The sequence below is a fragment of the Leopardus geoffroyi genome, chromosome X (genome assembly GCF_018350155.1).
Source record: "Leopardus geoffroyi isolate Oge1 chromosome X, O.geoffroyi_Oge1_pat1.0, whole genome shotgun sequence".
In the NCBI taxonomy this organism is placed as follows: domain Eukaryota; kingdom Metazoa; phylum Chordata; class Mammalia; order Carnivora; family Felidae; genus Leopardus; species Leopardus geoffroyi.
This window is the reverse complement of record NC_059343.1, coordinates 128,142,602-128,158,161: the sequence shown is the minus strand read 5'-3', so window position 1 is coordinate 128,158,161 and position 15,560 is coordinate 128,142,602. Positions and strand designations below refer to the sequence as shown.

At 38.7% G+C, this 15,560-nt stretch overlaps 1 protein-coding gene across 4 annotated transcripts in view; it reads right to left on the bottom strand.

Moving 5' to 3' along the window:
* BRCC3 (BRCA1/BRCA2-containing complex subunit 3) overlaps positions 1-15,560 on the bottom strand; it is a 63,181-nt gene that overhangs the window by 45,198 nt on the left and 2,423 nt on the right. For 3 of the 4 annotated variants that reach the window (XM_045470582.1, XM_045470585.1, XM_045470586.1), the window contains 4 exons: positions 12,217-12,336; positions 8,106-8,193; positions 5,110-5,198; positions 3,307-3,362 (listed from right to left, as the gene is read on the bottom strand). In XM_045470582.1, the coding sequence (XP_045326538.1) occupies positions 3,307-3,362; positions 5,110-5,198; positions 8,106-8,193; positions 12,217-12,336 (353 nt within the window). The remainder of the gene's footprint in view (positions 1-3,306; positions 3,363-5,109; positions 5,199-8,105; positions 8,194-12,216; positions 12,337-15,560) is intronic. The other variant, XM_045470583.1, reaches the window with a different exon arrangement.

Here is a 15,560-nt window from a genome sequence, read left to right as displayed (position 1 = left end):
CATGGGACCAATGTGGTGGTCTACCAGTTAATCCAGTTTTCATTTATGCTAATTAAGATCAGGTCCATGCACACATGGCTCACGAGTGGGCCCAGAAATTTATAAACAACTTTATGAAGTTGGCTTTAACATACTCCTACCTTTGTGTAATTTCCTGGAAGCTACCCTTTTGGTCTTCCTGCCAGAAATTTGGGACTCTAGTTACTCCCCTTTTGTGCTCTTCCACAATTGGGACTCAGTATACACAAAATACCTAGTAAGTAGGCTTCCATTCTTAAGCCAAAATCATCATCATCATCATCATCATTAGCAGCAATAGCAGCAGCAGCAGCAGCAAGAATTCTCCTAATAGAAGAAACTGTCTGGGATTGTGGTAATTGTTAAAATTGATATCCCAGAGCAAGATACCTAAAAGTGATCCACCAGAAAAATGGCTGGCTCTGAACCCACTCACCCTAAAATGAAGCTTCCTGTTGACAAGCTAAGGCCACAAATAATGAGCTATCACTCATGTTATGTTGCCTTGTTATTAAAAGAGGATGAAAAGCAAGATATAAAAATATAAATCATAAAATGTTTATAGAATATATCAAATATAATAAAAAATAAACAGAAACTGAAAAAACAAAAAAAAAACAGAAGAAAATTTAACATTTCAATATATCAATAAAGCAAGAATAGGATACTGTGAAATAGGAATAACCACTAAAGAAAAATCGCTCAGAAGTTAAAAATATTAAATTGCTAAAATGCAAGGGTTGGAAGATAAAATCGCAAATATACCTGAGAAATCAGAACAACAAAAAAAGAGACAGAAAATAGGAGTTAAAAGAGTTCTTTTGACAATCTAGGAGCTTTAATATCTGACTAATAGGGGAAGGAATTATCATAGAATAGAGAAAGGAAGTCATAGGAGAGGAAGCTGTTAAGGTATCTCCTTATGTTGGGGCTTCAAGTCCACGAGAGAGGAGGAATACATTGCATAAATGAAGGTGAACATTAATCATGAATAGAAGGACTCATGCCCTGATTCCCAAAACCAGTATGAGACCAGGAAGTCTCCTTTCCCTATAGCATAAGTGCATTTACTTCTCTTTCCCAATACTTCAAATGCCATCTAGAGTCAAAATGGAGAGAAAGAGAAGTAACTGAAAGAATGAGAAATTATCCCCCAAAGACTGATTTACACTTGAAGAAATTTTAAATTATGGGATGGCACTGAATTGTAAATAATATTTTCTCCTCCCAGGAACTGGGTATACATGGTTATATCTGGGGATACAAAAGAAAACAATAGCAGAGAACTTCCCTTACTGGCAGGACAAGTACTGTCTGACTGACAGTGTCCAACAGTTTGAATCATAGAATATCCACACTCTGGATATATCACAGAAAATTCCACAACATCAAGAATACAGAAGCTCCTAAAAGCTGTCAGAGAAAAAAAAAGTCCCCTGTAAAACAACAAGCATTACACTGGTAAAAGACTCAAATGCATACCTTTCTTAGAAAGAGTGAACCAAGAAAGATGACATGAAATCCAGACAACAATGGATCTCACCAAGGAGAATAATGAACAAAAGTCCCAGGATAAGCCTTGGCTAAGGTAGGAAGATGGAGGGCTTCAGGGAATAATCCTAGCAAAAGCAGGGATTCCAAAGATTTTTATATTAGTCCTAACAAATTGGAACTCAGTGAGGTGTTAAAGGCAGAAAAATTAGGAGGGAAGCCATTCAAAAATCCATGAAAAAGCAAAAAACTATACAAGAAAGGAAATGGAATCATACTACTTTGCATTGCTTGGTTGTACATGGAAGAATATTTACATAATCATAATAATATAGACACTTTATTTTATACTCTTGGAGTCAACAGTAGAGAAAGCACAGAAAATGCAATTATGGTTACAACACAGAACATAGATGTTTGCAACTGTGAAAATACAAAGGTTTATGGTAAAACTACAAGTAACAATAGGGAGCCAAAAGATATTGTCTATTGTTGACAGAATAAATAAAGGGACAAACTTCATGATTAGAAAAGTAACCAACAGAACAAAAAGTAGTAATATGACTACATTGGGGAAAATGGAAATGGGGCTAAATCCTCACTTGTGACTGCAAGATAACTTAATAAGAACAGATAATATCTAATAGTAATAAATCAAGAAAGAGTATGAAAAGCATATTATTTAGATATATCAAAGCAAACATCAAGACTAAAAACAAAATTAGGAGACAGTGGCTCCTTCTGAGGAGGGAGACTATTATGTTCTTCCGTACCATTTGATATTTTTATGCATATGCATCTATTACTTTGATAAAAAAAAATTGTAATTAAATTTTCTTGACTAAGTAACACTTCTGTATGCTAAGTGAAGGGTCCAATGAAGTCTCCTTCATTCCCACTTCCTCTTTGCTGAGGTGACTGACATGTTCCCTTCCAGATATCTGATATATTTACAAGCAAGTGCGCTGGTGTATATATACTCCTCTCCCATACCCTTACGCAAATAGTGGCAGGCTCTCCATGCTATTCTTGTACCTTCTCTTTTTTATTTAACAATGTATATTGCAGATATTTCTGTATTACTCCTAACCTTCCTCATATTTGTTAATGGCTTATTATTCCATTATTTAGATGCATCATAATTTATTTCCTTGGTTCCGCACTTACATCCACTTTTTCCAATTCTTTGCTCTTTCAAACAATGCTATAACGACACATTGACAAATATAAGAAAAAAATGTAAGACTGTCTACTTCTGTCTCCCAATTAGATGATGAACTTGGCTTCCATCTCTGCATCCTCAGTCTGTACCATGGTGCTTGGCATATAGGACATATTGTATTAAGATTTGCTAATTCAGGCTGAATTGAATTGAAATGAGGAACTAACCTATGCAAGCATTTAAATAAAATACTGTAATTCTGAAAGCAAGTTTATGGCACAGCAAAGACAAGAAATCTATAATAGTTTGCATACTCAGTCTTTGTTTTACAATTTACAAGAGGAAGGAAAAGTAGTAACTCATTTTCGAATAACTTCAGGAAAGGAAAAGTGGGACAGGGCTCTCATGACGTAATTGCTATGAACAGACTTTTTATATGATCCTAGCATTCTAGATCCCTAAAATCCAAGATGCTAAAGAGATTCTAACACCTCACAGAGATGTTAATGGGTATAAGTAGATTTATAGAATTATTAGTGTCTTATTAGTGAGAGAAATAAAATTAAACTAAACGATCGATTCCCTGGAATGAAAATTAACCCACCAATACATACATACATGTTTGTCATACTTACTCTGAGCTCTTTTGGGCCTGTATGGATTGAAAGCAAGTGTAGAGTACCCGGCCAGTCTAAAAACAAAAGAAAAAGGAAAAGAAAGAAACAGAAAGATCACACAGAAAAGGATTAATATTGAAACAGGTATAGCAATTTAGTAGATTCAAACCTAAAACTCCTATCCTTACATGAGCGGTATCTACAGACCCTCAGAAGAGGAGCGTTAAACGGCTTTCCGAAGATGGAATATGCCATCGATCAATTTCTATACAGGATCGTGTACTCAGTCAACATGAACATGAACATGCATTCATGTGACAGCAGAGAACTACTTATAAACATGAGAACCAAGAAACGGAAAACTAGAGCACTCAAACTGCTTTGTTGGAAGCTGACAAACTTATTCAACTATTTATAATGACAACAAATAAATTTATGATGACAAAGCCAAAGTCATTTCATATGAAGTATAAAGTTCAAGTTACTTTAATGTTTCTGGAAAAGAGTGATTTTATGAAGAATATTCATTATTAATACAGATTCTGACAATGTAATTATATACTAAAGGACACAACACATTTGATAGTCTTGGCAAAATTCATTCCTACAATATTAAATAGTAATTTTCTTTTTGTTTGAACTGACACATGGTCAAGCCTACAAATCTAAAATTCAAAAAGAGGGGCGCCTGGGTGGCGCAGTCGGTTAAGCGTCCGACTTCAGCCAGGTCACGATCTCGCGCGGTCCGTGAGTTCGAGCCCCGCGTCGGGCTCTGGGCTGATGGCTCAGAGCCTGGAGCCTGTTTCCGATTCTGTGTCTCCCTCTCTCTCTGCCCCTCCCCCGTTCATGCTCTGTCTCTCTCTGTCCCAAAAATAAATAAACGTTGAAAAAAAAATTTTTTTTTAATTCAAAAAGAAACACTCTAGACAGACTAGCAAGACTAGCCACTGACTGAGCTTCTCTGAGCTTGGCTCACCCATACACATAATAATAGTCCTCACAGACCTATTGTCAAGGTTAGAGCATGTTTATGTAAAACACCTAATAAGCAGGCACCATACAATAGGTGATAAATGGCAACATTTGTTACTATTATTAGCCATGGAAATGTTTGCAGAATCTGGCTCTTTTTCATTACCTCCACTCCTACCCCCATGGGCAAACCTCCATCACCTCTTGCCTAGACTACTACAGCATCTTCCTACCTGGTCTCATGGATGTCATGGATTCCACACTCCCTCCCTCCCCGTGCACCGCCCGCACCCACCGTCCAGTCGACTATCAACACAGTAGCCAGAGAGATCCCATTACAACATAAAGTCACCCCCTAGTGGCTTCCCAAATCAGAGTGAAATCAAAGGCCTCTTAAGATCTGGCCCCGTTATCTTTCAGACTTCATTGCAGAATGACCAAATGAGTCACTATCCAAACCAGGACACTTCCAAGAAGGAAAGGTGTGAACTAAATAGGAGACTGGGATTGTGGGGTAAAACTGGGACTGACAGAGGCAAACTGGAACATATGGTCACGGTCTTCCTCACTCTGCTGCAGCCACACTGACTTCCTTGATGTCCCCTGAACATGCCGCACTCACCTCAGGGTCTTTGCACTGGCTATTTCCTCTGCCTGGAACGCTCTTCCCCCAAGAAATCCACAAGACTTGCTCCCTCACTTTCTTCAGGTCCTGACTCAATGACCCTTCTCATTGAAACCTTCCCTGGCCACCCTATTGAAATTGCAAAAAGATTTTTCTCTATTCTGTGTGTGTGTGTGTTTTTACACACACACTTGCACACACACACACACACACACACACAATACCTTTGTGTTTTTATCTTCTATGAAGCAGGAAAAAATAAGTCCTACAAAGCCTTGATCCATCATCTGGTACATAGCTTGTGTGCGAACATCTGCAAATAAAGATAAAAATCTGCTGTCAATAAGCTGTATCTCACAAATATGAAGATTTAAAGATAATGGTAGCACACTGTCCTCTCAAGATTCAGAACACTTTACTAGGTGAGTGAAGAGTACTCTAGGAAGTTTGCAATTAAATAAGAGAAATTAGATTAATGACTCTTCAATTAGCCCCCCAAAAGTTGATAATCTCTTCCAGGGGACTCAGACAGAAAGAAAAGCCCCGGAAAAAGGCAAAGTCTCCTGGAATAATCCTTTTGATGGACATCTTCTAGGGAAGTGAATGTATTAGACTTGACAATAAAGAATGGAAGTGTAGAACTATTCTGGAGGAAATTCTTACAGGCATAATTCTTATGAAGGATACAAAACATTAGGTATTGGGGCACCTGGGTGGCTCAGTCGGTTAATTGTCCAACTTTGGCTCAGTACATAATCTCATGGTTTGTGAGATTGAGCCCCACGTCAGGCTGTGCGCTGATAGCTCAGAGCCTGCTTAGGACTCTCTCTCTGCCCCTTTCCTGCTCTCTCTCTCTCTCTCAAAATAAATAAACATTTTTAAAACTTTGCTGGTACAAATGTTCTATATTTCTTCTTGATTGTTGTTACTCTTTGTTTCCCCTTTAGTACTTTAACTGTTTTTTCCCCACAAAATCATAAGGCCCAAACAAGCAGAAACTGTCACTATATTGTTCCATTCAGGTATCCTATAAATTTGTTGAATAATCATTTATGTAATAACCATTCTAACCTACTGGAACTTTAATTATACTACTTTATCATAAAACACATTAAAATTCTTCATACACACACACACACACACACACACACACACCATTGTCACCTCCCTCTCTCTACCTCTTAACGAAAAAATATTTTCATTTCACTCCTTCTCACTTGTCATTCTTGAGTGTAGCTTGGAATATTTTTCCCACTAAACATACTTACTATACATACTTTAAATCATCACTCATTTTTTTCCAGGACTTGCTAACACAGGACACCTGCTTGACTTAATTCTTGAACAACCATTTGGAGATGACCTATACATCTTTGTATCTACACAATTCCTTAGGCTCTGGAATTACACAACAATCTAGTCATTGTGAACACCAGTTTAGTTGGGAGATGATTTTTTTTCTTTAATTTTACCTATAGTTTTGTGACCTCAATGTTCTTGTTAATCCTTCCAATGCTGTCTGCCATTCAACTTTAAATATTTACTCATGCTCTCTCCATGTTGAGTTCTATGGATAAATCCTTTGGTATCTTTGTTATTGTGCTGAGCATGGGACAGAATGACTTATACATGATTTCATATACTACTCTGATAACATGTTCCCCTTTTCTGTAGTGAAGATCTCTTAACTAGTCTCTCAACTAGTGACTGAAATGAGAGTCTAACAGACCTGCCCCCTAACAGAATCCAAAGCTGCTGTTCCCAACTCTCCTGGTGTGATAACTCTCTGACCTTCCCATCTGCAGTTTAGAAAGAAAATTAACACTCTTAAAAGCATCGTTGAGCATAGACTTTATTCCATTTTGTTATTTATTCATTTTTCTTACCCAGTTAGATATTATTTTCAAGATAAGACCTCAATGCTCTAGTCTCCAAATTTACTTTGTGTTAAATTCTTTTCATTTGGTTCCTTAGTCATTTTCACTATTTAGCTGATTCTTTTGTTCAGTTACATTCTGCAATACCCTTGTTTTCCTAACTGCCTTCTGTAAAGATGTCACTTGCCCTACTGCTCTTACTGCTACATTGCAAATGCCTCCCTAGGTTCTTGTTTAACAGCTTGGATCTGTTGCCCCTGAGGGGAAAACTCAGTCTCTGAATGGGTGTTCCAGTTCAGAGACTGATAGTTTTTTTCCTAAGCTCTTAGAGTTTCTTTTTTTACCAGAAAATTTTCCATTCTAACTTATTACCATAGTGACAATATTGTTCAGGAATATATACTGTCTAACCTTTCCTTCATTAATGGTTGGTACTTCTTCCTTTCTGGCTGATGGTACTACCATGGGAGAAATTAGAAGCAAATCTGATTTTAGTGTTAATGGGTGGCAGGAAAATAGCAATTATTTTTGAGTAGAAGTTAGATAAAATCAAACACTGAATTTATTCAGTGATATTACGGTTTTACAGGACTACATTTATAGCTATGAAAACAACCTTTGGGGCACCTGGGTTGCTTAGTCGGTTCACTGTCCAGCTCTTGATTTTGGCTCAGGTCATGATCTCATGGTTTGTGGGCTCGAGCCCCATGTCAGGCTCTGATCTGACAGCGTGGAGCCTGCTTGGGATTCATATTCTCTCTCTCTCTCTCTCTCTCTCTCTCTCTGCCTCTCCTTCCCCCCACCTCAAAATAAATAAATAAATAAAACCTTAAAAAAAAGAGTCAGGTAGACACCAAAAATCACCATGACTCAGGAAAAGCAGTAAAAAAAAAGAGATAAGAATTTTGTTACATTACACTGATTAGAGGGATGAGGAGGTAGGTTGAGAGCCCCAACAGCTAGGATGGAATATGTGTTAAACCTCAATTTTGTAGCTTTCACACCTGACACCTTTGAGTATTCCAAATGGGAGAGTACTGGACAGTGGTATTCAGCAATCAGCAATTTTCAGTTACAATTTTAATTTTTTGAGGTATCAGCCAATTGTCAGGTTTTAGTTAGTTGTGGTTTCATGAATACAGTCAAAATGGAGTACTGAAATTTTAGCTCTACTAAAAACAATACGACAGGGTGCCTGCTCACGTTATGATCCCAGGGTCATGGACAAGGGCAGCTGTTTAAGGATAAAGTATGGTTTAAAACAACTGTAGTTCATGTAATGGAGAAGGAAAGATGATACTGATTGCTAAAGATAATAAACATTGCAAGCCCATAATACTTACCAACATGTGAAGGCCAAACAGTTATATGAGGATGGGAATGATACCAGCCCACAACTCTCATGGGGCGACCTGTTAGTTCAGCCAACCTGTGTGTCTGTCAAGGTATTTTCAACTTGTGGGAACAACATTTGTGATGCTTATGGGCTCAGAAAGCATTCTGAGGTTTAAAATAAACCTAGTCCAATTTAATATCAATAAAAGAATGAAATAAGGTCAATGCCCAGAATCTCCCAGACCTCCCGTTTAAAGCCAAAAGTTTTTGTTTTGTTTTTTTTTTTTAAATAGAATCAGGGGGCACCTGGCTGGCTCCATTGGTTGACTGTCCGACTCTTGATTTTGGCTCAGGTCATCACCTCACGGTTTGGGAGTTTGAGCCCTGCATTGGGCTCTACGCTGACAGCGGGGAGCCTACTTGGGATTCTCTCTATCCCTCTCTCTTGGCCCCTCCCGCGCTCTCATTCAAAATAAATAAATAAACTTAAAAAAAAATAGAATTGGGGCACCTAGGTAGTTCAGTCAGTTAAGCGTCCAACTCTTGATTTTGGCTCAGATCATGGTCTCACAGTTTGTGAGTTCAAGCCCTGCATTGGGCTCTGGACTGACAGCGTGGATGGAGCCTGATTGGGATTCTCTCTCTCCCTGTCTTTGCCCCTCCCCTGCACCCTCACTCTCCCTCTCTCAAAAATAAATAAATAAACTTTAAAAATAGAATCAATTTGGGGCACCTGGCTGGCTCAGTCCCTAGAGCACACAACTCTTGATCTCAGGGTTGTGAGTTCAAGCCCCAAGTCAAGTGTACAGATTACTTTAAAAAGAAGTACATAAGGGGCACCTGGGTGGCTCAGTCGGTTGAGCATCCGACTTCGGCTCAGGTCATGATCTCACAGTCTGTGAGTTCGAGCCCGGCATTGGGCTCTGTGCTGACAGCTCAGAGCCTGGAGCCTGCTTCGGATTCTGTGTCTCCCTCTCTCTCTGCCATTCCCGTCTCGAGCTCTGTCTCTCGCTCTCAAAAAAATAAACATTTTTAAAAATTGTTAAAAAAAATAAGTACACAAAAGGGGCGCCTGGGTGGCTCAGTCGGTTGAGCATCCGACTTCAGCTCAGGTCATGATCTCGCAGTCTGAGTTCAAGCCCTGCATTGGGCTCTGTGCTGACAGCTCAGAACCTGGAACCTGCTTCGGATTCTGTGTCTCCCTCTGTCTCTGCCCCTCCCCTGCTTGTGCTCTGTCTCTGTCTCCCAAAAAATGAATAAACATTAAAAAATTTTTAATAAATAAATAAAGTAAATAAATAAGGAGCACCTGGGTGGCTCAGTTGGTTAAGTTCCGACTCTTGATTTTGGCTCAGGTCATGACCTTGCTGACAGCGTGGAACCTGCTTGGGAAACTCTCTCTCCCTCCCTGTGCCCTTCCCAAATTTGCATGCATGCACTATCTCTCCCAAAAATAAATAAACTTTAAAAATATAAATAAATAAAAAATAAAACTAGACTCTATTTGGCTTCCATTACTGTAAATAGTTACATCCTCTTAATCCAACTTACTAATGTTTGATCACTCAAATACTTATCACTGCGCTATCTGAAAAGTAGCTTATCTAAATCTTTGGAACTCATATTATCAAGGTGAGTAAATCTTCAATCCTCTCTCTAGCTCCATCATACTCACATTTTTGAAAAAGAAATACAAGGTTTTAAAAACTCATTTGATTTGTCTCTGGCAGCCTGCCAGTATCAACAATAGCAATTAGGGTGGTTTCAGAGACCAAATGAACAAAGACCCCTACTTTGGTCTCCTCATGTGTCAAGAAATATACTGCAAGAGAATATTTTCCTCCTTTGTCCTAGAGACAAAAATTTCCCATAACTCTATCTGATGCTCTAATTTGATACAAGAACTCAACTTAGAAATAAGACACTGTCCCTTTCTGCTGCTGCTTTGCTATCTTACAAAATGCTGATTTGTTTTCCTGCAAATCACTATGTTAAAACAAAATAATCCTTTCTATACAACAAAAATCTGAGAAAGAATACTTTTTAAATATATATATTTTTATTTTTAGATGCAAAAAGAGGTTACTTAACTTCTCTAAACCCATTTTTTTCAACTGCACATTGAGGGAATCCCGCCTCCAACAGCAGTGAAGAGCACACAAGATGTTTAGTAAATTCTTAACAGAGAGTCATTGTAATGTCAATTACATTGTAATTACATTGTAATGTCAATGCATGCAGTAACATGCAACAGTGTATCCAGTCACCCCCCCACCCCCCATCTTGGGAGTGTATCTCAAACTTATAATATATAAGCACAATTATAAACACTTTTATACACTTGTGTTCTGGGAGATGGAGAACAGGAGTTGGAGCCAAAGCTTGACGGGGTGAGCATGACTTATACACAGGGAGCATGAGACAAATCTATATGGTGATGGAACAAGTCGGCATTTTGACTACTGTGGTGGTCACATATATTTACACACGTGACAAAATGGCATAGAATGACACCCATTGTATCAATGTCAGTTTTCTGGTTTCCATGTTGTATTGTCAATGATTTAAGATGTAGCATTTGGAGGAAACTGGGTGAAGGGTACAAAGACCTTTCTATACTATTTTTGCAACTTACCACCAATCTATAATTATTTCAAAATAGAGTTTAAAAAAAGATTGCAAAACGTATGTAAGAGATTGATACATCTGATTATATAAAAAGGCAAAAACAATTTGATTGGAGAAATATACATACATCATGAATAAGCTGAGAAAAATCAGTATCCTTATCACAAAGAGCTAATTTCCTTAACACAAGTACTGTGCCCTGGCAGCACAAAAACAAAAAGCTCTGATAACCCACAGTGTTTGTGAAGGTTCAGGGAAACAGGCACTCTCGCACACTGCCGGAGGGGAAACCCTCTAGGACTCCATCATACATGTACATGTGCATGTCTGTGAAATGCAGTGTGTGCAAGGTTACAGTGCTGCCCAGCAGGTTACAGAGAGCCTAAACATGTGTGTGAGGCCAGAAAAGTCACCCGGGGCTACAATTTGCACACAACGGAATGAGGTATCTCTATATAGTGATGTAAACGATTGTCTAGATATGCTGTTATGCAATGTCATGAGCTATCATATATATATATATATATATATATATATATATATATAATATACATATGATATATCATTATGTTACCATTTATAGATATATATAATATATATAATATATAACATTTATTATATATAATTATATATATGTGTGTGTGTTAAATAGTTTTTTTTAAAAAAAGAAAACATTCATGTATGTTTCTGTATGCTCAGAATTTACCTGTAAGGATACATGAAAACCTGATAACCCTGGTTATGTCCAGGGACAGACCATGAGGGTACTGGGACATAGACATTGGAGAGAAATACTTACTTTTCACACGTTTTTGTACCTTTGAAAGTTTATACTATGCATATGAACCACCTAGTTTTAAAAGTTACTTTTTAATTGACAACATAAACTTAATAAAAAAAAAACCCAATGAATTACTAAAAGCCATTGATGCAAATTTAAGTTGCTATAGCGGACATATGAAGTCCTGATCATAGGAAGAAAATTTCCCATTTGATTACTTTTGGTTATATTTAGCATGGAATATTGCATTCAGTTTTCAGCAATGCATTTTTTTTTTTGAGAGGCAGCCTCAACTCCAATGAACAGAGACTAAGATAGTCAAGGGCCTGGAAATTAAATCATGGAAAACTTGGGGTGAGGGGAGGTGGGCAGAGCAGACTGGAGAGGGGCAATGGGGGAATGAAAGGAAGGAGGAGGGAACTGCCCCACAGAGATCACTGTCACAATACTTGACACTGGGATCGTCTGGCATTTAAGAGCAGGAACGTTAGAAATTTCTAATTTTTCCAATAAAAGCCACTCAAAAGGAAAAATGGAAAGAAATTCTGATGAAGCAAACAATTTGCTCTCACAGGTAAATATGCGAACTGGGAGAGAGTCACCAGGAAGAAAACCTGTGAAATCTCCTTAGGCAGGAGACAGAGGAGCCTGGCCTGGAAGTCCCAGCACCTGTAAAAGCACGAAAGCTTCTTAATGACCAGTAAGGATATCTCTGCCTCTGTTGAGGCTGCAGACAGCTGCTCTGGAGAAATTTCCACTCGATCCTTCCTCTTATCAGAACGTCGCAAGATGATGACAGAATGAATGTGAACAATTCTGACGGTGTCAACCTGGAGGAAAATCCATAGAAATATTTACTTCTGTCTCTGCAGTAACATGTTTCCCTGCAATTATACAATTGCATTGAATTACACTATTAGGTTAGAAATTCTATTTAGAAAACTGCAAATTTTTATCATAAGTAAGAGAATATGTCAAATAAAAGACATCCAACCTTGATATATGCATTTCAAAACAAAATACAAAGGCTAATATTTGAACGAAGGAAGAGCTTTATGAATGATCCAGTAATAATCATTTGATTTACAACGATGTGTGAGTTACTCTCACAGAAAAGGATACAGTCAGAGTGCAGACAATCCAAGTGTTCAAAATGCTAACAATTTGGTTAAGCAGCAAGTATCATACCAGAAACTATAATGAAGTAATGTAGTAAATCAATACAAGAGCAGAGGAATGGAGTCACTTAGATTAGAAAAAAGTCTTCATAGGCTGACAAGTGTACAATTTCCCAACTGCTCTGAGTGTAGTATGTGTGTGTGTGCATGTGTGTGCATGTGTGTGTGTGTGTGTGTGTGTGTGTATGTGCATGCATGCATATATGTGTGCGTGGGTGTTTACAGAACTTCTCTAGATGCCAAACGGATATGAGTGAGATGTTTGGGAGACAAGTTGGCCAACTGGTTGAAACAGAGAACTTGAGGTGGAATGATAGTAAGGCTAAGAAAAGTTAGAGTAAAACTATACAGGGCCTCAGATACCATGATCTGCAAGATGAGCCAGAAGAATATTGTTTCAAAGAGTCTGAACGTGGGATAATGATAAAATACTGGGCTAAGTACATAGCAGACATGGAAGAAACAGATTTGAGATTCATTAAGAAGGAAGAATCCACAAGATTTGTTAGCTTATTGGCCCATGGATGATAGAGGAAAGGAAGTTGTCAAGTTTAACTCTAAAATTTCAAGGTTGAAACTCAGTGGAACACAGAAAGCAGATCTAAGTTTAGAAAGGATCATGAAGGAAGGAAGGAAGATAAGCTGATGTAGCAGGGGAGGACGTAAATAAAGGCAAGGAACAGTGTGGGCAGAGGGAGCAGAGGAGTGAAAAGCAGAAGAATGAAATGGTTCAAGAGTTTCATGGGAAAAGATGGGTGTGACACTTGCAGATGTTGCAGGGATAAGAGTGAAATCGGAAAGGAGGTTCTTTATTTTAATGTTTATTTATTCTTTGAGGGAGAGAGAGACAGAGCATGAGCAGGGGAGGGGCAGAGAGAGAGGGTGATGCAGAATCTGAAGCAGGCTCCGGGCTCCGAGCTGTCAGCACAGAGCTTGACATGGGGCTCGAACCCACAAACTGTGAGATGATAACCTGAGCTGAAGTTGGACCCTTAACCAAGTGAGCCACCCAAGTGCCCCAAGAAACACACTTTACATGTCAGTACACAAAAAGACCAAAAATAAAAGGATGGAAAAAGATATGCCATGCCAACATCTACTAAAAAGATAAGGTCACTGGACTCATGAAGCTTAACATCTATTTGGCCAGTACCAATTGACACAAAATTCCAGATGAGGACATGGACTCTTGAAAAATAAAATTACACCATTAAGATTAGGAATGTATTTTAGTAGCAGTTGAGTCACAGGGTGACTTTTTTCTGTCTCTATAGGCCGAGAGGGTTTCAGTGCCTAGAGGAATGAGCAAATGAAGTTCAGGATGGCAAGACCAGCCAGCCCAGGAACACATGAAAAACAAAATAAGCATAAATAAAGGCAACTAAGGTCTGATAGATGTCCCTGAAAGCCACAGGTAGCTGAAGGGCTTGAGGAATCCTGTTACAGTGACAGTCACATAAGAAATAAGATATTCTAGCTTAGCTAGACTGGCCTCTATACCTTTTCAGTCTCAAAAGTTCCTTTTGCTCCTCTATCTTCATATAGAACAAAGGCCAGCAAAATATGGCTGGCCCAGCCTTCCTTGAGGAAAATCTGGCAAGGAGACTGTGGAGAAGCTAGCAAATATTCAAGAAAAGAAGCAATAAGGACCTCCAGTAAGGTAGAAATAGCTGGGATGAAGCATTGGAAACAATATGAGGGCAATTTATGGTTCTGAATGGCAACAAGGTTTCCAAACATGGCTGCACATTAGAATCACCTGGGGAGTTTTTCAAACTCCTGCTGCCTAGGTCTCACCCCCAGACCAAGGAAGTTGGCATCAGGATTTTGTAAAGGTTACAGGGTAATTCCAAGGTGCCCCCAGGCTTGGGAACTACTGTGGCATGACAAATGTTGGAGGTGTGGGATTGAAGAAGACGAAGGTTCAGTTTTGAACATGTTAATTTAACATGCCTGTGTTGACCTAAACTTGAAATAAGCAGTAGGGTGCATGTATCACCGGGGGAATTATTAAGTTAATAAATGGAAAGCTAGGACTGGATATTAACAACAGCAATCAGAATGGCACAATATTTCCATGTGTCTGGGACTTGGAAAAACGCTTTCCATTTATTAACTTAATAATTCCCCCAGTGATACATGCACCCTGATGTTTATAGCAGCATTATCAACAATAGCCAAATTATGGAAAGAGCCCAAATGTCCACTGACTGACAAGTGGATAAAGAACATGTGGTGTGTACATGTATACAATGAAATATTAGCCAGTCATCAGAAGGAATGAAATCTTGCCATTTACAATGGAGAAAGATGAAGATAAGCCTCAAGATGTCATCACCTGATATAGTAGCAATGGTGAGGTGGCTGGCGAGACAGAATTGGAAACCAGACCTTGGTGTGTGTGACTGGAGAAAGTAAAGAAATAATTATGATTATAGTCTACCCTTTTAAGAAGTCTGACTATTCAGAGAAGGATATAAGAGTAGTGACTACAGGAATATGTGGGATTAAAAAGTTATTTTTCGGGGCGCCTGGGTGGCGCAGTCAGTTAAGCGTCCGACTTCAGCCAGGTCACGATCTCGCGGTCCGTGAGTTCGAGCCCCGCATCAGGCTCTGGGCTGATGGCTCAGAGCCTGGAGCCTGTTTCCGATTCTGTGTCTCCCTCTCTCTCTGCCCCTCCCCCGTTCATGCTCTGTCTCTCTCTGTCCCAAAAATAAATAAACGTTGAAAAAAAAAAAAGTTATTTTTCTGTTGTTTCTGAAAATGAGAGTAATTTAAGCACATTCGTATCCAAAGGGTAAAAAGCCAGATGATAGGAAAAGGTTGAAGACTCAGAAGAGAGGATATTTGATAAGCAAGGTCTGTGAAGAATCTGT